Source organism: Chelonia mydas, chromosome 15, assembly GCF_015237465.2.
Source record: "Chelonia mydas isolate rCheMyd1 chromosome 15, rCheMyd1.pri.v2, whole genome shotgun sequence".
Classification (NCBI taxonomy): domain Eukaryota; kingdom Metazoa; phylum Chordata; order Testudines; family Cheloniidae; genus Chelonia; species Chelonia mydas.
The window spans coordinates 24,285,277-24,307,432 of NC_057856.1; the positions used below are offsets into that span (position 1 = coordinate 24,285,277).

General features: G+C 49.7%; 1 protein-coding gene across 47 annotated transcripts in view; it reads left to right on the forward strand.

Annotated features, from left to right (window-relative positions):
- NCOR2 (nuclear receptor corepressor 2) overlaps positions 1-22,156 on the forward strand; it is a 397,818-nt gene that overhangs the window by 230,460 nt on the left and 145,202 nt on the right. For all 47 annotated transcript variants that reach the window (XM_037879169.2, XM_037879168.2, XM_037879164.2 and 44 more), the window contains one exon: positions 8,825-8,891. In XM_037879169.2, the coding sequence (XP_037735097.1) occupies positions 8,825-8,891 (67 nt within the window). The remainder of the gene's footprint in view (positions 1-8,824; positions 8,892-22,156) is intronic.

Sequence of the window (22,156 nt, forward strand, 5' to 3'; positions counted from 1 at the left end):
CAGGCTCCCGTTTTATTTTGTCATTAGTGGTGGTAATAACACTGTTAACTTAGTGGGGCCTAAGTGCCCTGGAATAAATTAATAGGAAAACGGACACTCTGGATAGTGGAACCTTTTCTCCCCGCTCCCCCCCCAAGGGGTTCTGAATGTTGTACGTGGAGCGTTGCTTCTCCACTTCATCTCGGTTAAGGGGTGTGAAGTGACCGTGGGTAAATAGGGATGTACCCTGCTAATATGGTCCCATCTCAGAGCAGGAACAAGGAAATGGATGAGTGGGATGCTACATGCCACCTATAATGCACCGTCTGCCCTTTCTCAGATACATTTGATCAGGCGTCACTCACACCTTGGTAGGTGTAAGGGTAGCCCGTTTCCACACTCTGCCCTCCACGCATGTGAGCTGGGGCGTGGTAAGCAACACAAAGTACTGGCACGGCGTCTGATGTGCCTTAGTACCACAAGGAACTGGGGCAGCAGCAGAAACACAAGCCGGCAGGAAGCAAGCCAGCCTTTCCTTTACATACAAGCTATTCCCTTTTCCTTGGCTGCTGGTTAGTTTCGATCTCGGAGCGTCTCCGTCTTGCGGCATGGATTCCAATGATTGAAGACCCCAGACTCCCTGGTTTGTTCAGCTCAAGTCGTAATCCGGCTTCTGCCTTTGTCCCTGGGCTCCACAACAAATGTCACTGTATAATCAGGCTGCCAGCAGTTAATTCACCCTTACTGCCATACGTCTTGGCAGGCTTGATCCCTACCTCTGTTTATACTGACTATTTGGTGAAAAGGATTCCTGTGTAATTAAACACCTGAGATTAGTTTTGATGAAATAACAAAATTCCTTTGTCCCTTGTGCTGGCTCAAACTTCTGTGCAGGCAGATTTGGCCAGATCTGTGTAGTACCCCAGACCTGTGTGTAGCTGTAATTCTTATCACAAGAGTTTGGGGCAGGGGTACGGGGGGTGCGTGCACAAAATGGGTTAAGGTTACAACCCGGTTGACTCTAGCCAAGTAATTCATGTGGGCTCAGGCCAAATAACTCAAAAGCAGGCTGATGGGTGCCCTCCTCCATTGTGAAAGCCCAAAATGAAAACAACCACATGTCAAGCGCGTTAAGGTGAAAGTATCCACTTTAACGGAGTATCTTTGCTGCCCTTGGTTTGCCTAGAGAGCGAGAGGTAGGTTTTTGTTTTGTTTTGTTTTGTTTTTAAATTATAGTACTTAGTAATTATGGGACCAGTTCTGGAACATTTACTCATGCATACAAATAATCACATTGAAATCAGTGGGGCTGCGTGGGTGGGGAAGGATTACTCATGAGAAAAGGCTGCAGAACTGGGCCTTAAATTATGGGTGCTTTGAATCCTGTTGTGTTTTTTTTTTTTTAATAGGTGATGGTTCCTGCCCCAACCTCATTCATGATTAAAACCATGCGTTTTTATTTATTTAACATCTGTTTCCTCCTCCATCCCTCAGACCAAGTAGGCACAGGTGGAATGAGACTGTTACAGACTCTGTGCACTTTCTCCCCTTGGCTTTGTTGTCTTGGCAGCAGGCTGGGCAGTATCTGATTTCAGACCAGGCCATCCGTACCGGTGTCTATTCCAGGGGTGGCCAGCCTGAGCCCGAGAAGGAGTCAGAATTTACCAATGTACATTGCCAAAGAGCCACAGTAATACGTCAGCAGCCCCACCCCCGCTCCCAGCGCCTCCCACTGGCCGGCAGCCCTGCCAGTCAGTGCCTCTCCCTCCCTGCACCTCCCAATCAGCTGTTTTGTGGCATGCAGGAGGCTCGGGGCGGGGGGGAGCGAGGGCATGGCAGGCTCCGGGGAGGGGGTGGGAAGGGGTGGAGTGAGGGCAGGGCCTGTGGCAGAGCCAGGGGATGAGCAGTGAGCACCCCCCTCCCCCCCCCCCCCCCCGGCACAGTGGAAAGTTGGCCCCGTAGCTCCAGCCCCAGAGTCGGTGCCTGTACAAGGAGCCGCATATTAACTTCTGAAGAGCCTCATATGGCTCTGGAGCCACAGGTTGGCCACCCCTGGTATTTTCCAAGCAAGAAATCCCATGCAATTCAGCCAGCTGGCACCCTTTTCCCCCTAGAAGAGGGGCGCCCATACTTTGTGACACAGAGCGCTATGCCTGGCTTTCACTTCTAAAGATAACCATGTTGTAAAATACAGCATTGCACACCTGCATAGTGTTTGCTTGGGCTCCTGTCCTCCTCAAGAGCCAAATGGAAAGGACTTCTTGTTTGAGTTCACCAGCAGTAAAAACAAAAAACCCCAAGGGGTTCGCAGAGCGATTTGAGATGAATAATAGGCTTGGGCTCTGGCATATCTCAAATCAGGAGTCTCTGGGCTCTACTTCCATACCATAAGCCCAAGGGTGGCCGTAAACTGTGTTTTAAACACTCCCTGCCTCAGAGGCTGAGCATATGGCATTGCTGCAGATTTCACATCCCTTGCCTTGATTTTACCCCCCCTTTTCTCCTGGTTCTGAAGCAGACTCTGGAGACAGCTGCATTTCTAGGGATCTCAAGTACCTCCCTACCTTGCTTCACAATCCGCCAGCTTTTCGGAGGAGACTGAGTAGTCAACTAATTGTGAGCAAACCTCTGTACAAATCACTCGAACGGATCTCTTTCCAGCACATCTGCAGCTCAGAATCCAAGTCAAGTTTTTTGGCATGGCTCCCTGCTCTCAATCCATAGCACAGCTTTCAAAATTAACTCTCAAGATTAGCTCCATACCTCCATCCGTTTATTTTTTCAATCACTTTGAATTCTCCAGATCTTTAAGAGCCCAGGGACTGCAGACATAGTTCCTGAGGATGGATGCCCCTGCAGGGGATGGTGTACTGCGACGATGACCTTCCTAAAGTTCTGCTACATGCACTGTGTGCCCCTCCAGCTGTTACAGAGGACAGCCTTTACCTTCACCGGCTGCGCAGCGGGAAGTTCGGTTTGCCCTGGGAGCAGAACGTGTGCTCCTCAGACATGTGCTCTCAGTTAACCTCCCTGCAAATGGTTTCTAAGTAACAGCGGTGTATGTAGCAAGATAAACTGTGAAGCGTATTTATATTTCGCAAGATCGTACTAACCTTTGCAGGCTTGACCTTAACAGGAAAGGTAAAGCAGCAAAAACATTTAGAGTATGTTTTAAAAAACCAAACAAACACGACCCTTCCGTTAGCTGATTATTTCAGCCCTGATCGTGATAAACGTGCACTGGCTTTCAAGACATTTCCAGGCTTTACAGCTGCAGAGTGATTAAGCCTTTGCCTACATGAGTATTCTCAAGGTCAGACGTAATACAAAACTCAAGACTACTCATCAGTTGCGTAAGAGCCTCCGACTTCACAGGTGTGAGGCAAAGCTTAAAGGGATACTCTTCTGTGGAAATGGAGCCTCTAAATTTTGCCTTTGCCTTTCCTCTAAATTTCCTCATTTACTCTCCTATCTGCCGATGAGTTTCAAGGCAGCCACAGCCTTCCGACCTCACAGGTGTGAGGCAAAGCTTAAAGGGATACTCTTCTGTGGAAATGGATTTCCATACTTACCTTTAAATTGACACCAGTGAGCCCAATCCTGTCATCAGTGACCGTTGCAACTCCCATTGACTTCCCCATTGGAGGATGAATCAGGCCCCCCAGTGATTAAAACTGAAATAGCGTTAGCAATCTAGAGCCTGTTTCACCCCTGCGTTGACTCCAGTTTTAGGTCAGCGGAGCTCTGCTGATTTAGTGCAGTTGTGCTGCCTGGCACTGGACTGGTGAGTCAAGCCCCCGAATGCTTTTTCCACGGTTTGTGCTGCTTGGAAGCTGAAAATGTGTTGGGTTTTCTTTTGTTTCTGGTCAATTTCAGTTCTCCTGCAGAGTTGTGATTCAGCATTGCCAACCCCAAACGTTCAAAAATCAAACCAGCCAGGCTCTCTTCAATCCCAGATTTTAAACAGTAATAGCTGTTGGGTTCCTTTGATTTGCCTTCTCATGTTTGAGGTTTAGGATTCACGTTTTCACCCTTTTCTCTGTAACCGGGAAATGCAGAAATAAAATGTTGTTCGTTTTTAATTAAAGCTGAAGTGCTCACCATCACCTGACTCCGAGAGCTGGGGCTTGACGAAAAGCAGCAAATGTCCTCAGACTTGTGATAAAATCATCAGAGTTGGCAACACTGTGTTTTCAGATGACCTGTTTCCACTGGAATTTGAAAATAATGGGAATGTGTTTCTGGGGATTAGGTTCCTATCAAAGCTTGTTCACACAGAAGTCCAGATTGTGACAGTGCCTCTTTAAAAATAAACTGTTGTCTGCTGTGGCACCACATTGCGCTGGAATATAGAGAAGAAAACACATCCCGACTGTTGGGGTGAACAGAGGTTAATTCCAGTGTTCTGAGTGGATCTGGCTCAGCAGGGCCAGTGAGAAGCCAAGAGTTTCTTCAGAGGACTTGGGAGAGAAAGCTCAAGGGCGTGGGGGGTGGAGCAGTGAAGGAACTTTCTGCCTGGAAGGCCTGATATTTTGCAGGCCTTGATATTATGTTGGATCTGGCTGCATTTCATCTTCATCCACCCGAGCTGCAGTATTCCAGAGAGGAAACATGGCCTAATGGATGAAGCACAGGACAACAAGTCCTGGGTCCTGGTCTCTGGCTCTTTCCGTGACTCACTGCATGATAGTGGGCAAAGTCATTTCACCTCGTGCCTCAGTTTCCCCATTTTTTAAAAGCGGGAGAGAATACTTTATCTTCCTCACAGGTGGATGGTGAGGTTTAAGTCCACAATTAGCTGCAAAACACTTCGATGGAACATGCTGTAGAAATTTAGGCGAAGCACAATGGGATTGTGTGATCCAGTGGAGAAAAGCCTCTCTCAGTGATGTTGGTTAAATAGGTCGAATGCAAGGGTGAGCAAACTTTTTGGCCCGAGGGCCACATCTGGGGATGGAAATTGTATGGCGGGCCATGAATGCTCATGAAATTGGGGTTGGGATGCAGGAGGGGGTGCGGGCTCCGGGCGGGGGATGAAGGGTTTGGGGTGCCAGAGGGTGCTCTGGGCTGGGACCAAGGGGTTTGGAGGGCAGAAGGGGAATCAGGGCTGGGGGGCAGGGGGTTGGGGCGCAGGCTCTGGGTGATGCTTACCTCAAGCAGTCCCCCCTCCGGCTCCTATGCGGAGGTGGGGCCAGACGGCTCTGCGCACTGCCCTGTCTGCAGGTGCCGCCCCTGCAGCCCCCATTGGCCGTGGTTCCTGGCCAATGGGAGCTGCGGGAGCAGCGCTTGGGGCAGGGGCAGCGTGCGGACCCCCTGGCTGCCCCTACGCGTAGGAGCCGGAGGGGGGACATACCACTGCTTCTGGGAGCCGCATGGAGTTGGACAAGCCCCCTACCCCGCTCTCTGGCTGGAGCACCAGAGCGGGACAAGCCCCAGACCCTGTCCCCGGCGGGAGCTTGAGGGCTGGATTAAAACGTCTGGCGGGATGGATGCGGCCCCCAGACCGTAGTTTGCCCACCTCTGGTCTAATGGGTTGGGCTCTGATCATTGCAATGCAGATTGGAATAACAGTGTGTCCTTTGCAAACATACAGTCAAAAAGAGTGATCCCCTCTCCTCCCCAAAAAACAGCCCCTCTGGCATAGATTTTTTTTCTTTTGTGATCAACACTGTCCATATATATATGCACATATAATCATCATTATAATAAAAAGGGTGCCGTTTGATATGCAGGCCCTGGTTCAAAAAAAAATTCTAGATCCAGGCAGTTATCTGCAGGGACACACAAGCCTTATGCTAATATTTGACATCGGTATTAATTCTGTTTACGTTATCGCTGCCCATAATTGGACGTGCATGGTGGTTTCAGGCTGAGTGTTTTACTTTCAGAAGTCTCAAACTGGGGATGCTTGACTCTAATTCAGGCAGTTAGCTACTGTTTCCTGTTTGAACAAGGAGGTTGCAGATGCCACTTGCAAGCGCTACCTTGGAAATCCAATTCTATTTTTACATCAAAGCATTCAAGGTGAAGTCAGAGAGAATGACAATGTGGTGCGGCTTAACCGGAGCTCTGGGATCCAGCATTCCTTTGACACCACTGGTAACTAAATAAGAGGGGAAAACAGAATAGAACATTATTACTCAGACCACGAATCAAGTCAGAGTTGTGTGCATCCTGCTGGGTAATCAAAGCAGAGCCCAATAGGATAAGCACGGTCACAGGCTGCTGGGAACAAGAGGAGGACCTTGACCCATGTCCCATTATTATTTGGCTAGCATTTTGCAGGCAGGTTTAAGAACAGCCCCTGCTCCAAAGAGCTTACCATCTAGAGAGAGAACCTATAAATGCCAGGAGAGGAATTGAGAAGCAGCCAAAGCAAATGTGGGTGACTGAACGGCGAAGGATAGAAAGAGTCTTGTTAGGACCCTGTGCGCTGTTGGAGGAGGGAGAAGGCAGTCAGCATCGTCCCTTCTTCTCCAGAGAGTAAATCCAACTCTATACACTTTTTGTATAAAGGTGACCTCCTCCTTTTTTATCCATCCATCCATCCATCCATCCCTTTTTCTGGCTGGCTAGCTCTTGGGCTGCTCCCTTTGTTTTGGAGAAATGCTGCTTAGAAGGATCCAGTGTCTACAATGCAGCTCCTGCAGGAGGTCCAGATGGTGGCCGGTTATTGCGGCGGCAGGGGCGGGAGGGCACAGTGTGTATCGTGGGTCCCCAAGGGTCTGTGGATCCCTTTGAAAATGAAGTCCATCCACTCTACTTCTCTGTTTTGTATTTTTTTCCAGTCAAGGGACATGGGGAGGGGAAGAGGGAGGGAGAGCCAGACGGAGAACACTGGGTGTATTTCATTTTGGGAACTCCTGGGTGGGTGGGAAAGATTCTTTTTAGGCTCCTGATAGTAATTACACACCATGCAGCTCTACTTTCATTGGGATCAAAGGCTTCTTTGCAGACACACACTCGCACCTGATCTTTGTTCTTTGCCAAGAGTTTCTATTGCAATAACAACTGGCAGTGCGAATATGTGTTTGAAACAGTTCAGCACTTGGGTTCAGCCAACATTTCACAGGCTTCTGCGAGCCCCTCAGCTCTCCATCCTTAGGCGTGGGGACTTTTTCTTTTCTACATGGTATTTTGGACCTCTTAAAAAAGGGCCGGGGGGGGGGGGGGGGGCTGAGACGTGTCTGGCTGAAAGTGCGGATTGGTTTTATCCACATGGGTTACTTTTTATCCCTTATAGCTGCTGCTGAGGTCCTGATCCTGCATGGTGCTCAGTAGCTCCTGCAAGATGCTGAGCTCACTCAATTGATTTGCTTGCTCCTTTACAGGACAGGGTTCCCAGGGAGTAAAAGGGGTGGGAGATTTCCTTGCACCCAGGTTTCCCTTGAAACCATCACTTCAGACCTGCCACTTCCGATCATTTGGATTCTGTAGGTAGGAAATCGAGCCCACTGTGTGTGTGTTGGCTAGTCAGGCATGCGTTCCGGGCAGCTCTGCCTTCCCTAGGCTGGGAAGGTGGCTGTCCTAAAGTTCTCTTTGAGAGGTAAGTGGAGAGGCAGCGTGGTCCTGTTTGTTTGAGTCCTGGGCTGGAAACAAGGAACTCTTGAGGGTTCTAATCCCAGCTGTGCCGCTGGCTTGCTGTATGACCCTAAGAAAGTCACTTTACCTCTCTGTGTAGAGAGGTTGCACTGAGCTGTAATTACATCCATACGTCTCCGGCAGCCCCCTCTGTCTCTGCAGAACTGCAGCGTTCCAGAAAGAGCAAATCAAGCCTAGAGTAAAGAAAACTTCCGCAATGTGGAAAGTTGCAGCACTGTCTCTGTCTGCAGCCAGCAGTAACCCCAGCTCTCAGGCCCTGATGCAGCTAGGTGCTTTGGCTCCTGCCTAACGTTAATCAGTGAAATAAATGGGGTATTCGCATGCTGAAAGTTGGGCACATGCTTAAGTACCTTTCTGAGCTGGGACCTAAGAGAGGCATCAGCTGCCGACTCAGTCCCGCCGAAGCCGAACCTGGCGATTTAAACGTCAGCATTGCTCTCCTTCATTTCTGAGCATTGTAGCAGAAACATCCCATTGCCCTGTAATTGCGGCATAGCTTCCATAGAGCGCTACTGTATTTTTTTCCTACTCTCACCTCTGTTTTTCCAGCTGTAAACCGCGTCTTAACATTTCATTGTACCATAGGGGTGCTGGGTAGTTAATGCTTTGAGGCAGGACCGTGGGGGCGGGGACTGTAGGCACCAATACGCCATTACTGTTATGTGGCTGTCTTTCTTTCGTCACTTGGGAAATGAAGGGTCTGGTTCTCCAACAGGCACTCTGCTGGCTAGTGCTTGCTCCCGGGACTGGTGCTATTGACATAACGTAGAGCACTTGGCATCTGCGGGGCTACGTGTGATAGCGAGCGGTAAGATTAGTCGCAGAGGTCAGGAGGATTAAGGGAGCTAGTGAAGTTGGTTAGAATCTGTGGCCCTGATCCTGGAAACACATCAGTGAGTAAAGTTACACACGTGTAAACGTCGGTAGGGTTAGGCGCTGGGATGACCGGACGAGCCCCAGGTGAAGTGCGTACTGCAAGGCAAACAATGCAGCTTATCAAAGGAGCATTGAGAAAGACTTTGGCCTGCGTAGCAGAACTGCAGGGACCGGCTCAGTTTTGCTCCAGAGTGATAGTAAGGGCCGTATGTGCCGTGCTATTGTAGGTGCCACATCCACCGTTCTGAGGTTGCGTCATTTCAGCGGGAAGGTAGAAATTGTTGCATGGTGTTGAAAACAGAAGGGGTGTGCAGGACTTCGCATTTTAACGGACTGTTATGTTTTTTCCCCCTTTTCTCCGCTGTAGAAACCAGGCAATGCGGAAGAAGTTAATTTTGTACTTTAAGAGGAGAAATCATGCTCGTAAACAGTGGGTAAGTGCAGTTCCTAAGTCTTATTTTATATGTGCATAACAGATGCAAAGAAGACTCCATGTTTAGCTCTTGTACGTAGAAAACAAAAGGAGGGATCCCAGCACAGACAGGTTGGTATTTAGCATGTTACCTGTTGCTTTTTTTCCTTCTTGTAGGATCCTCTGTCTTCCATGCTGTAGCAGCCTCCATTATAAAAGTAACTTGTATGCAACTAACCCAGGGCCTGATTCTGCGGTTCGGCAGTACCTTACTCCACAAATATCCCCATTCACAGGAAAGGCGAACAGCCTCTTGCTTTATCCATAGTGGAGTCCGTCGTTGATTTCAGTGGGACTGTTTGTGGAGTATGTTTCTACTCAGTGTAAGTAATCGGGTCCTGAGAGAAGAGTGAAGCTTATGTTGACTCCACAGCAGACAAATTGTATGAAGATTAATCTCACTCTTTCCAGCTGACCACAGAATTACGTTTTAGGAATTTGTGGTTTAAAACAAAACAAAACAGCTCCGTCCAATTCTGTTGCAAGAAAAGCTGTCTAAAAGTGAACTGCAAACACTTTTCATGGAAGTTACTCTTAGTTACGTAATGGAAAAGACATGGGTTTTATGGTGAGATTTTGAAGGGACCTGGTCAGATGGTTATAAACCTAAACTTCAGATTTTATACAACATTGCCTCTGGAAAGTAACGGAAGGACCCCATAGTGCTGCTCCATGGTCACTGGAAAGTGAAACCTAGAAACAAAAGTGAAACTGACCAGTCTATTATCCATTGTCCAAACTAAGTGAAATGCGAAAAGTAAACAAACAGCCCAGATTGGGAAGCACAAATCAGATTGTAAACAATTTTTGTTTTAAGAATCTAAATGATTATTAGTCTCACAGGTAAGGCATGTATTTTTTTTTCCATGTCAGCTATATGTTGCAATGGACTTTCACGTTAGACTATTTAGAAACTCAGACTTCGATATAGACACTACTGAGCTGCCCTCTGTGGGGAAGCCTGAAATGTCGGACTTAGCTTCTGATGTGGAAGGGTTAGCAGGTTTTGTTAAGTTCCGTGGGAGTGGAAGTTTGCATGAACCTGGGAGGGATAGTTAGGAAAGCTTTGAATAATGCACATCGGGGAAGTGGTATTAAAGCTGTGACTGTAAAAGCCACGCTTGGAGGGGCTGTTCCTGTATCAGAGCCAGCGATCAGAGCATGGCTGTTACCCCTAGTGAATAAGGGCGCGTGCTTGTTCTTTTCTGTGTTTTTAAAAAACCTTTTGTGATGCCCCGGGATGTGCATTCCAAAGGGATAGCGCAGTTCTCCTGTGGGTTGGAATTCACCTTTAAGTCATTTGGCTTTTTGCTTCGTAACCCTCCTTCCCCAAATACACTGCCTGGAATAACTGATGGTTTTTGCATTTGAGAGAAGAACATCAATATTTTCTTCCTCAAAATAGAGCATTTGCAAAGCAGCATGTGGTTTTGTTGGAAGCACAGAGGAACTAAGCAGGGTTGTTTCTGGTACTGTGTGTGATACCCTCCATTGAACTAAATCTTGAATAGGTTGCTCTGTTGTAAGTAGTGAGGAGGTGGAGGGGCAGTTTCATTTGACTGCAACTGCATGGGACCCAAAACGTGGCTTGCAGAAAAATTGCCTACTATGAAGAATCAGTAAATTTCTGCCACCCGGTTTGTTCCGTGCCCTTGAATGGGGATTCTTCAATTTAGGGGGGAGCATATGGCCTATTTTCGTAGAATAGGCAGTATACTGTTGCTGAAGTTGCAAAGTGAATGCCTTTGCTGTTTCTCTTCGCAAAATGGGCACGTCTAGCTGCCTATTTCATAGAGCAGACGCTCTTTAAAAAAAGAAATGAAAAGCACTTGTCTATTCTGGAATGTTTCCGTTCATCTCTCTCTCTCTCATACATATGCACCTTTTCATATATCACCGTTAGACAAATCGCATGATGTGGACATAGTTCTACATTAGATACTGATTGCGTTTGCCTGGTGCAGCCAGGGATTGGATGGCTCAGGGGACTGGTAAAGGGGTACGTTATTTACCACTCAGACACTGGTTTTAATCTGGTCTGTTTTGTTAGTGACTGAACTGTGTCATCAGGATATCAGCAGCGTGGCCTAGTGGATGGAGCCCTGGACTGGGCTCAGCTGACCTGGGTTCTATTCCTGGCTCTCCCACTGACCTGCTGGGTGACTGTGGGCCGGTTGTTTTGCCTCTCAGGCCTGGTCTACACCTGGAATGTAGGTCAACCGAGGTATGTTGCTCAGGAGGTGAATTTACTGCAGCGATGGGAGCAGCCCTTGTGTTGCTGTAGGAATCTCCTATGCGACAGCAGCCTAGCTGCTGTGTTGCTGCAGTGCCGGTAGTGTAGACACAGCCGGCGTAAGCTCCCTCCCACACACACTCTTGCACAACAGACGAGTGCAGCGGTTCTCAATCTAAATCTCGTGTTAGATTGCTGGGGCCCGGGGACGAAGCCCGAGCTCCACTACCCAGGGCCAAAGCTGAAGCCCCATGGCTTCAGCCCTAGGTGGGAGGGCTCAGGTTACAGGCCCCCCGCCTGGGGCTGAAGCCCTTGGCCTTCGGCTTTGCTCCCCACCCCAGGGTGGCAGGGCTCAGGCAGGCTCAGACTTCGGTCCTCCCTCCTGGGGTCGTGTAGTAATTTTCGTTGTCAGAAGGGGGTCACGGTGCCGTGACATTTGAGAACCCCTGAGCCAGTGCATTGGGGTCTGTAATGGCCACTAGCGGTGCAGGGTGTGTGTTTGTGTATCGCACAGAGGAGACTGGAGGTTACGGGAGAAGTAAGGTAGCCTAGAGCAGGTCAGGAATTTTTTGACAAGACTTCTTTTTTTGTGGGAAAATGCCAATTTGTCAAAGTCAAAACTGTGTGTGGCAACATCTCCGTTCTGATGAAAATTTCCGTGCGAAGGTGGATCAGGCCCAGGGTGAGTGTGCATGTGCTTAAAAGAAAGAAAATGGCCAAAATAGCCCAGTGGCTAGAGTGCTCACCTGGAATAAGGAAGACCCGGGTTCAGATTCTGTTTTGGAGTATTCTGTTTGGTATGAATGGCTGATTCTTTGTACAAAGTGGAACAGCGGGGAGATTTGACTCTAGTTTGGTGGCTAGAGCACTCACATGGGGTGCAGAAGACCCGTATTCAATTCCCTGATTCGGAAAAGTCTCCATTTCCCTCCAGTGTGAACAAAAACTCTTTTTAGTAACCGCGACATTTTTCATGAAGCGGAATGAATGTTTTCTGGGCAGCCCTCATGGAGCATCAGCTGGGTGGGGGTCACAGGTTCCAAGTGTCCTGCATAATCCTGTTTGCTTTTTGGAAAAGGAAGCCTTTGCCTTCCTAAATTGTGAGACTCGGAGCCTTGCCCTTTCTCCAGGGAAACCACAGACTGGCACACAGCAGCAGCAGCCAGCTGCATCCCAGCATACAGGCCACCGCTCGCAAAACTTCACGGGCTGTTTTTAGCCTTTTCCCAAACACGGAGCTGTAAAAGCAGGAAAACGTGGCAGACTTTTTGGCAGCAGAATGAACCTTGGAGCATGTCCTCATTTGCCTGCTTATTTTGAGTTGTTTGTTTATTTGCTGTCTGGCACAGGTGGCCTCACTAGGAGAGGAGCAGCTGGGAAATCTCTGTGCTGGTGGGGTCTGTTCAGATTACCTGCCGCTTCTTGCCCATGATGGGAGAAGTCACTGGGCTGGTTTCACAGTCTTTTGCTTTTTGCTCCAGTTCCCCCCTTTTCCTGAGTTCCCAGGTGAGCTGCTCTTGAAACCAAAAAACTCCTACACGTCCCTAGGGGGGCAGGAAAGTCCCAATGCTGGGCTCTATTTTATGGGGTTCCTGCTCCATGCTGAGGCTGCTGGAGGGGAGTGTCTGTGCTACACCAGCCCCGTGGGGGCACCATCACGGAGAGCGCTTCTGTTAGCAGCATGGGTGGGGTCAGGAGCAGAGCGCATGCTGGCTGTGCTTCAGCGTGGCCGGGAAGAATCCCGCCACCTCTGTGAAGACAGTAGGAGAAGGAAGGGGAGAAATAGAGGGAAAGGGCAGCGGGGACAGAGAAACCGGAGAACAGAATGTGTCGGCTCTCTGCGGATGGACTCCTGAACAGCATCTTTGCTGGCCTCAAGCTGGGACGTGCATTCAGCTGAACGTGTCTTGCCTTTATCACTTCCTCGCAACCAATAGTGTGTGGCAGGAAGCAAGGGATCCCGGGGACCGTCCCACTTCCCAGACTGCGGCCTGGGATCCAGAGGCTTTGCCTGTTTCAGAGAGCGATGTGCCACTTTGACCAGCTGGGACTGTCCCCTTCGAAAGGTGGGAGGTGACGGACTGACGGGGTCTGGCCGCGGGACCGTGTCCCCGACAACCCAGCGACAGCATGTTTGTATTTCTCGGCTTCGGAAGGGCTGGCTTCCTTTTTAGATTTGGAAAAGCAGGTGGTCGTGCTTGAAGACGCTCCCAGCACCACACACAGCAGGGCTTGGGTAGCCGTGCGGAATGTGTATGCCCGCGGCAAACCTGCCAGTCTGCATGAGACGTGATGGCCCCCGGAAAACGGAGAGGCCACGTTATGCAGATGCAGGGTGTGTGTTGAGCCATTGTGCCCTGCATTATGTGGGTTGGCATTGCAGGCTGCTGGCCTGTCCCCTCAGCCCAGGAAGGAGTGAAGCCATGTCCAGGGTCTGGTTCAGGCCCTTTATTCTTTATTTCTTCCACAGAAAACTAGTCCCTTTCCCCTAACCTGGGGTCGTCTGCAAGGGCCTGTCTATTCCTTACAGGTTTCCACTCTGCAAGCCACATGCCTTAGAGCCATACCCTTCTCCAGGGCCTCCCACAGGAGCCAGCCTGCTTCCTGTAGCTCTCCCCCCCTTGAACTAGGATTCCCTGCCAGCGCCTGCCTGCTCCCGGCAGCTCTCTCCCCAGCTGGCCTACAAGCTGGCTTTTATAATACCCTGATCCCTGGCAGATCTGTCTCGGCTGGGCGGGAGCTGATGTGTCACAGGTGAGGCTGGGCCCAGCTCCTCTTACAGGGCCAGCCACCCGGGGACAGCATCCTGTCCTAATTGTGCAGCATTCTGAGAGAAAGTGTGGTTTGACAATGGGAGTAGGAGCCAGAAAATCTGATACTGGTCTCCCCAATGGGCCTGGAGTAAGCCAATGCCCCCTGCCTCAGTTCCACATCTGTGGAACAGGTATATTAATGATACTTCCTGACATCCCAAGAAATGTTGGATATTGCCAAGGACTATACAAAGAGCTGATTACTGTTGTTCCCCCTTGAACTTCAGGGTCAATTTTTTGCTAGCCCCAGAAAATTTACTTGGGCTTTTATTTGTCTGAATCAAATCTGGTGCTCTAAAGACAAAACAGATACAGGGTTTTATTGTCGTATTATTCCATTACTTTAAATGACTAATATGCTAGAAGTACTCCTTTCACAAGGAGTAAATCTGATCTGCATTAAATGCAAAGGTATGGGAAGAAGTTGATTATCAAATGCAGTTCAGATTTATTTCTTTCCAAAGGCAAATGGCCCAGCTGGGTTTTATATTGGCGCTACCCCCGGGGAATGCCGACCTGTGATTTAACCTAACAAACCATGGTCCCCTTCATTACTGCCTCACATTGCAGCTGAGCCCCTGCTCTGAAAAGGGAATGCTGTCATCTTTCAGATTCTTGCTAACTTTGCAGGTCGTCGTTTGGATTATATGGCCTCCACCCCTCTCTCATTTTACACTTGGTCACTCCTTTCATAGATTCACTCAGCGTAACAGATCAAAAGAAGGCACTGAACATTAGACAAGAGCTCTCCTGAATACTGCATTTAAAGCAGCATAAGAACTGGAGCATAAAAACCCACTTGGCCTGAAACTTGGCAGCTTGAGAGCAAGTGATTTTGCTGTGGGATTATATAGAAACATCAATAGCTTTCTGTCTGTTACTCTGTGTTCCTTTCCCTCCCCCATGGACACATCCCACGGATCTATGTTCTCCGATAAGTGACTCTTGGGAGGGAAAATGATGTGGACTATAAAGCTTTGGCAATAACTGTAAATACAGAGGACTACCGAATTTGGTCTGGCTTGTGCTATGGGCCAGTTTCTGCCCTGGGTGTGGATGGGAGCCCATGCTCACATCCAGGGACACTATCTGGTCCACTGGGTTTTGTGTTTTTAAGCTGAGCTTTTCAAAAGGTCCTACCTGCCCAGATGCCTCTGAAAGTCACTGACAGATGTACAACTGATTCCACCTTTCGAAGAGGCCAGCCAGAGGCAATGCTAGAGAGCACTGGAATAAACTGCTGCAGCTTAAAAGACCAATGACCAAAGGCCTGTTAGAGCAGATGGTCACTACAGCCATAAAGAGAGGGCGGTGATTCCACTGGTCTGGGAGGAGGAGGGTTTGGGCTTGAACGTGCCCTGGGGGTTTCAGCATTCAGGGGACAGGCACTGGGCTAGCTGCACCAGTGCAGGCAGGTCAAGCAGCTTCGCCTGCTTGAAGCAGCTGTCTGCCGAATTGGTGCAAACCACAGCTTTGCCTGTCTCCATCAGGGCTTTGCATTGATGCATCAGTGTGGCATCTAGCCACCGCTGTTTGCAAGGGAGGCAGATCCCCACTGCAGACAAGGCCTTGGGCAGCTTGGGGACTGAGAAGGTGAAGTCAGAGCAGAGGTGGAGGAGGCCTTTGTGCCGTGCTCCAAGAGCGAGGCTCGGGAGTTTGGCCGTCACCGTGGGCAGTGCAGCCACTGGGGAGGATGGGGGTGAGCAGCAGCTCTCTGGTAGGCTGGCAAGAAGCAAGGTGAGTAGCATGGAGGCTGAGAGGAGGAGTTACAATGGGTTTTGGCCCTGTAAGTGGAGAGGAAAAGACAGCTCTTAGAGATGCTGGAGTTGCAGGGATGGTGGCAGGATTGGGCAGGGCAAAGGGGTTGACTCTAACCCTGCTTTCAAGCCTGGCTGATGGGGACTCGTGGGATTGGGAAGTCCAGTTCCTCTTGGTTGTCCCTTTCCATGCTAGAGACCCTGCCATCTCAAATGCTGTACAGAACAGCGAATCCCAGACCGCTAGACCATAGCAATGACAAAGGCTGGCAGTGTTGGGACATCTAGGCCCAGATCCTCAAAGGTATTTGGGTGCTTAATTCCCATGGAAATCAGTGGGAGTTAGGTGCCAAGAGCCTTTGAGGATCTGGGCCATAGCCCGTCATGGGCTGTGTCTGCAGCTTGTAGAGCAGTCATGCTCCGGCTGAGGCTTGGGAGCTGCAAGTGGCTCTCTAATGTGTCTCCTGCGGCTCTATGAGGCACATGACGTTAAAACACTGGATGATCAAATTATTAACCAATCAGGATGCTTATACTGTGTTATTAACCAGTTGTAGAATACTTGGTTGGTCATTTTGCTGTGCAAATTATATATATTCACAATAATAAATGAAACAATGAATTCACACTACGGTGGCTCTTTTGAGTCATGGTGATGACTAATTTGGTTCTTGCATCAGTGAGGTCTGAGTATCACTGTCTCTGTGGCAAGAGTGAATGGCAACTCTTCTCCTGAATTTTGTGGGGAAAGGACTTTAGGGGGATGCAAAGGAGGCTCTGGTTTAGCTGAGCATCGTTGGCTTCCGTGCTCCCAGCCACGTGGGAGATGCTACCGCTCAGCCGCAATGGGGCAGCTCACCTGCTCTCAGGCTGCGTGGTAACGGGTTTGGGAATCAGGCTGAAACGTACTGCTCCGAGATGAGCTGATGGGTGGTGCGGGGAAGGGGCAATGCTGGCCAAGTCATTTTTTTGTGCCAAATGAAAAGCTGAATGTTTCAAAGCACTGAACACAGAGACGCTGAAACAGCGGAATCTGCAGCCCAGTCAGTTGGGCGTTAGGGCTTGGATCCCCTTTCATTTCCCTGGGCCTGACAGCTGGCACAGCTGGGCCCTGGTGGCACTCGCTCGTGCTGAGAGCTGGATCCTGCCTGGGGAGCTGCCGCTTCGGTCCCGCTCCGGGCAAGTGGGAAGAGTCTCGGTTAGTGCGGTAGCCGCCCTCCTGCTTCCCAAAATAAGTGCAGGTATCCGGGTGAGGGAAGTGGCGAACTCCCCTGTTGAGTTAATAGCGTATTAGTTATAGAGCACTGTATTTGGGCCTGGGCCTGGGCTTTTAGCGTACATCTGCACAACAGTGAAACACCCGGGGCTGGCCTAGGTCGGCTGGCTCGGGCTTCGGGGCTGTAAAACTGCTGTGTAGACACCCGAACTCTGGGCCCCCACGAGGGGGGAAGGGTCCCAGAACCCGGACCCCAGCCACAACATCTACGCAGCATTCTTCGCCCTGTGAGCCCAAGTCAGCTGGCCCGGGCCAGCTGCAGCCATGCCGTGGGTCATTGTAGCCGGACACATCAAATGGCAGAGTCCTGCCCTGGGGAGCCAGTTGTCTGAATTAGGTGAACAGGTTCTGGGGTCCCAATCGTTGAGTTTTCAAGTCACTTCATGCAGTTTCGAACTTGTCAGTGTCGCACGCCCAACCCAGTTTCTAGACACGAGCTGTGCGTCCTTTCTGCTTCCCACCGTCATTGCTGGCAGTCAAGGTGCTGGAACTGAAATATTACTGATGATGCGAGGAGCAAAGCAGGTCACATCAGGCCAAGTTTGGCCTTGGGGTAAGCAGGCACAGCTCCTGTTGCCTCCAGTAGGAGATGGACTCGCTTACACCAGATCAGGATTACCTATCGCGAGGGACACAGACTCTTCAGTGCAAGGCTGGTGCGTCAGTATGACTCGGGTTACATAGTGAGCGCGCATTCACAGCACCGAGGTGCCATTTCTGACAATAACCAACGCAAGTAGGGAGTGGGGCCGTAGGAAAAGAGCCCGTGTTTGTCTCTGGATGACGTGGCTGCTCTCCCCTGCTTTGAAACTGCTGTACAACGGACGCCAGAGTTGGACGTGTCCCGTATAAATGACATGATCCATCTGCATGGCAAATGGCAACCCACTCAAGATTTTGAGCCTGATCCACAGTGCAGTGAAGTCAATGGAGAGATTCCCACTCACATCAAAAGCTTTCAGTCAGGCGTCTTTCGAAGGAGAAAGTTACTGGATGAGAGTTAGACCTGTGGGGAAGTTGACAGCTGCAGACCTTCCCCCCGCAGTGGGGCACAGCTGATGGAGAGGAGGTTGTATTTCTTTGAAATCTGGATTTGCGATGTGTTGGATGCTGTGACCCGGAGCATGACTGATGAAGAAATCAGTTGCTGATAAGCTCTTTCCAAACTAGAGAACTCCGTGACGCAAGCGGGTGGGGGGGAGGTTGGGGTTGGCTATTGAATTTTGGTAAAGTGGCATCTGCTTTCACTTCTTGATTTTTGGCCTAGAGTGGGTGAGTGTCACTCAGAATGAAACCTGAAAATCCCCACTGGCAAACCCGGTTGCCTTCACTTGGACCTGAGTTTGCTTTGAACCCCAGCATGAAGGATGAAAGCGTGACCATTGGAAGGGCCTGTCTGGTTAGCTGGGGGAGTGCTCGGTTATGGCTGGGCTGCATTCTTGCCTTCCCCAGCCAAATATGGACGGCTCCACCCACTGTGTGGCCAAGTACGACCTCCCTGAATCTTGGGTGTGGGTCTAGTGTGCAGCGCCAGCCGCTGCTCCTCACTTGGGTCTTTCTGCAGGGAACGGGCTGGCCAGGCATAACAGTGGGAATAAGCTGCAGTAAGTTCCTGCCTCCCACCCAGAGCAAGAGGGCAGAAGGGAATAAATTGTGTCTGAGGCCCAGTACCCTCTGTGGGGCGCTGCTTACACACGGTCCCTTTTCAGGGTGCTGCCTTAAAGGTGTGACCTAGGCTTTAGCATGCAAGAGAGTATTATTCCCATGGCGGGAGGGGGTACCTTTTAGTCGGAGTGAAACTTTAGCGTTCGTTATGAGGGTAAAACCATAATACTTGGGAGGTGCTTGGATGTGGTGGTGGTGGGCCCCTATGGGCAGGGGGATGGTTGTGCCAGAAGGAAGTTGCATGGAGTTGTTCTGGGTTTACACCAGTGTAACTTGGAGCAGAATCTGGCCTGCAGAGCCATGTTTGTCAATCAGCGCCCCGCCCCCCTCCTTGCACTTGGACTGTTCTGGTTCACTGTTAGCTTCTCTGGCTGCTCAGAAGGTGTGGTAACAGGCCTGAACGCCTTCGCTCTTACCTTGGTTTCCTGATTAGGCGCTTTAGTGTTGCTAACAGGGTATTTTTAGTGTCCAGAGAAGGGCAGTCTTTTAAATTACACCAATGGGAAGGAACAGAACTGTATGGGCTGAGCAGCAATGGAAGCTACTCAAGCAAACCTTCCTGCATACTGATGGAAGTGTGTGTGTGTGTGTGTGTGTGTGTGTACACACTGTAAAATGACCAGAGCCAGTAGGGAATGGGATGAACTATGTTTTCTGCATTTCCTAGGGTTCTGTCTACCCCATTAAACTTTATATCCCTAAAGGGAAGAAACAAATAATAGGACTGGAAGGGACCTCAAGAAGTCATCTAAGCCAGTCCCCTGCACTCAAGGCAGGACTAAGTATTATCTAGACCATCCTGACAGGTGTTTGTCCAACCTGCTCTTAAAAATCCCCAATGATGGAGATTCCACAACCTCCCTAGGCAATTTATTCCAGTGCTAAAACCACTCTGACAGTTAAGAAGTTTTTCCGAATGTCTCTTCTTCCAAGAGAATAAATGATCCTTAGACATTAGAGATGTAAAAGACCTACCAGTTATTGCTTGAGTCATTTAAAACTGGGCAGCGCAGAGCACAGGTGCGAATATAAAGTAAGGAAAAATAGTACATTGGAGGCGAGAATATAGTAGGTCTCTTTCATCTCCAGCCTCTGTGGTTCCCCACTCCTGCTGGAGGAGAACTTCTCCTGTTGGTCTGTTCTCTGATCAAGCCTGCTATCTGGTTGAGTATATAAATGTCCTAAGCAGTCGGGCTTCCATTGTGTTTTTTGGGAAACCCACCCTGCCATCAAATGAGACCTTGCTGGGAGTGGACAGGAAGCAGAATGCACAGAATCCCTGCTTGTAGAATCACTCTGTATCCCTACTATTGGTTGGATTTAGTTGTATGCTTAGGATGTCCTGCGTGGGTTGACGGGGAATGTGCATGGAAGAATTGATGGAGCTCTGGGGCAGGCTGGTCCCCCATGTCAGGTTTGGGGTATGGTGTGAAGCTGGGTTGGGATGTCTGCACTGACACGCTGAACACGCCTGGACTCAATTTTCCCCTGTGCCCGAATTCCACCTCCCTGTTGCCTCTAACTTATCACTACCTCTACTGAAGAATTGGTTGAGCTCTGTTCCACAATGCCCCTCCCTCTCCCACCACATCCCCTACTCTGCGTGGGGTGCTGGGGAAGGAGTCGTGTCCAGCTTTATGCCAGTAGGGTGTTTCTGTCAGCCAGGGGAATTCTCCACGAGTCGTTTGTGGCTAGAGTTTGCACCGCATGCGTGGCTCCGAGAATCCAGGGCTCTGTGCTCGTAGGCAGCGCTTGAATTCACCAAAACCTCAGTTGACATTGGTGAAGGGCTTTGAAGGCTGAAAGCGTTGTACAGGAGTTGAGTGGGCTAATTATTAAAGAAAAACCACCAGCCATCACGAGAATCCAGTTTCCCCTCAGTGTTTCAGGTTGGGCTTCCAAAGAAATAGCCTCCAATTCTCAAAAGTAAGTAAGTGTGTGTGTGTGAGAGAGAGAGAGAGAGAGAGACTGACTTCCACAGGGCATGGAAGCCTGCCAGCACCTAGTGCTGACACTTCTAGTTTGCTCTTTCATGTCGGGATGCAAAAGGTTGACTCCGTTCCCTCAGGAACAGCTCTTATGGATTGTTTTTTCCCTCTCTGGTATATTTTTGTTTGTTTGTTTTTTTTCCCTCTTTCTTCTCATCCTTTCTGATTGAGATGCACCAGGGCGTAGAAGGCTGAAGAAAAATCACCGTAAAATCTTTGTGGCAATAGCAGGACTTTGAGTATTGATGAGTTTTGGTAATACTGGGGTATTTTTTGAGATGCTCTAACTTACCCACGGGAGAAACCAGCCATATTCTGCTCCTTATCCCCCAGAGACTCTGTTTGCAGCAGCTTTGGCACTGAAGTTTCATTAATCCTGCTGTGTTTACTCAAGTGCTGCTCTTCTCCACCTGGGAATTACTTGGAGGTACTTGTGGTTTTGGCGATTCTTTTCTGAAACAAAATGCTTCGGGCCTTGACTGTAATGCAGTTGAAATCTCATCTCTCTGTTTTCCTCGTGCCCCTTGTGTGTCTTGTCTGTTTAGGTTGCAGGCTCTTCAGGGCTGGGACCACCTCTCGTGGGGCTGGTGCAGAGGGATTTCAATAGCCTTTGTGGCGGGAGGGGAGGTGTTTGAACAGTGCCTGCCCAATAGGGCTTGAATCTCATTTGGGGCCTGTAGGCTCCACTTTAATGTGGATAGTGATGGTGATGATAATGCGGTTGGGATTGTGAAATGCATGTCTTGGTTAATTTTTTCCTTACTGTTCTAGAACAAACTCCAACCATGTTGTGGGTTTGCAGCTTCCAAAGCCTTCAGTGGGAGGCGTTAGCGCACACCTGACAGCGGGCGTCGATCTTGGGCTAGATTTTCAAAGGAGCTTCTGTTTTTTGCACACCCGGTGCAAGTACATCTGCCTACCTACCTTAGGTGCTTATCTGGCCCTGTCCAGAGTGAAACAAAGAGGAGAATGGAGCCCGGTGCCTGGAAAACGGGGCCCTTGCTCCACTGTTGTGGTTGGAAGGGCTAGTTCCAGCGTCAGTAGTTAGGACATGTTTACGCTGCAGTTGGAGGTGTGGTTGTCGCTCGGGCAGTCGTACCTGTGCTCGCTGTATCTGCACTTGCACAGCTGAAAATAGCAGCGGAGACGTAGTGCCATGAACTCCTGGTGCACCTGGACAGCTTGTGCTACCACGTCTTCCCTGATACTTGTAGCCATGCTGGCTAGATGAAAGCTAACGTGGGTCTGCCTCCTTAAGCTGCAAGGACACCTCTGATTGCAGTGTAGACTTACCCAAAGTGCGTGTGTTGTGCTTGTAACCAGATGTTCTTAAACTCTGCTGATAAAGACAGTGAATGAGAGTAACAGTCTACAGGAGGAAATGTCATCCAGTGATTAGATCAGGGACATGGGGGGCCTTCTACTCCTGCGTTGTGTCCTTTGGCGAGCTCTTTGTCTTCTCTGTGCGCCTCAGTTTCCTTATGTGTATCTTATT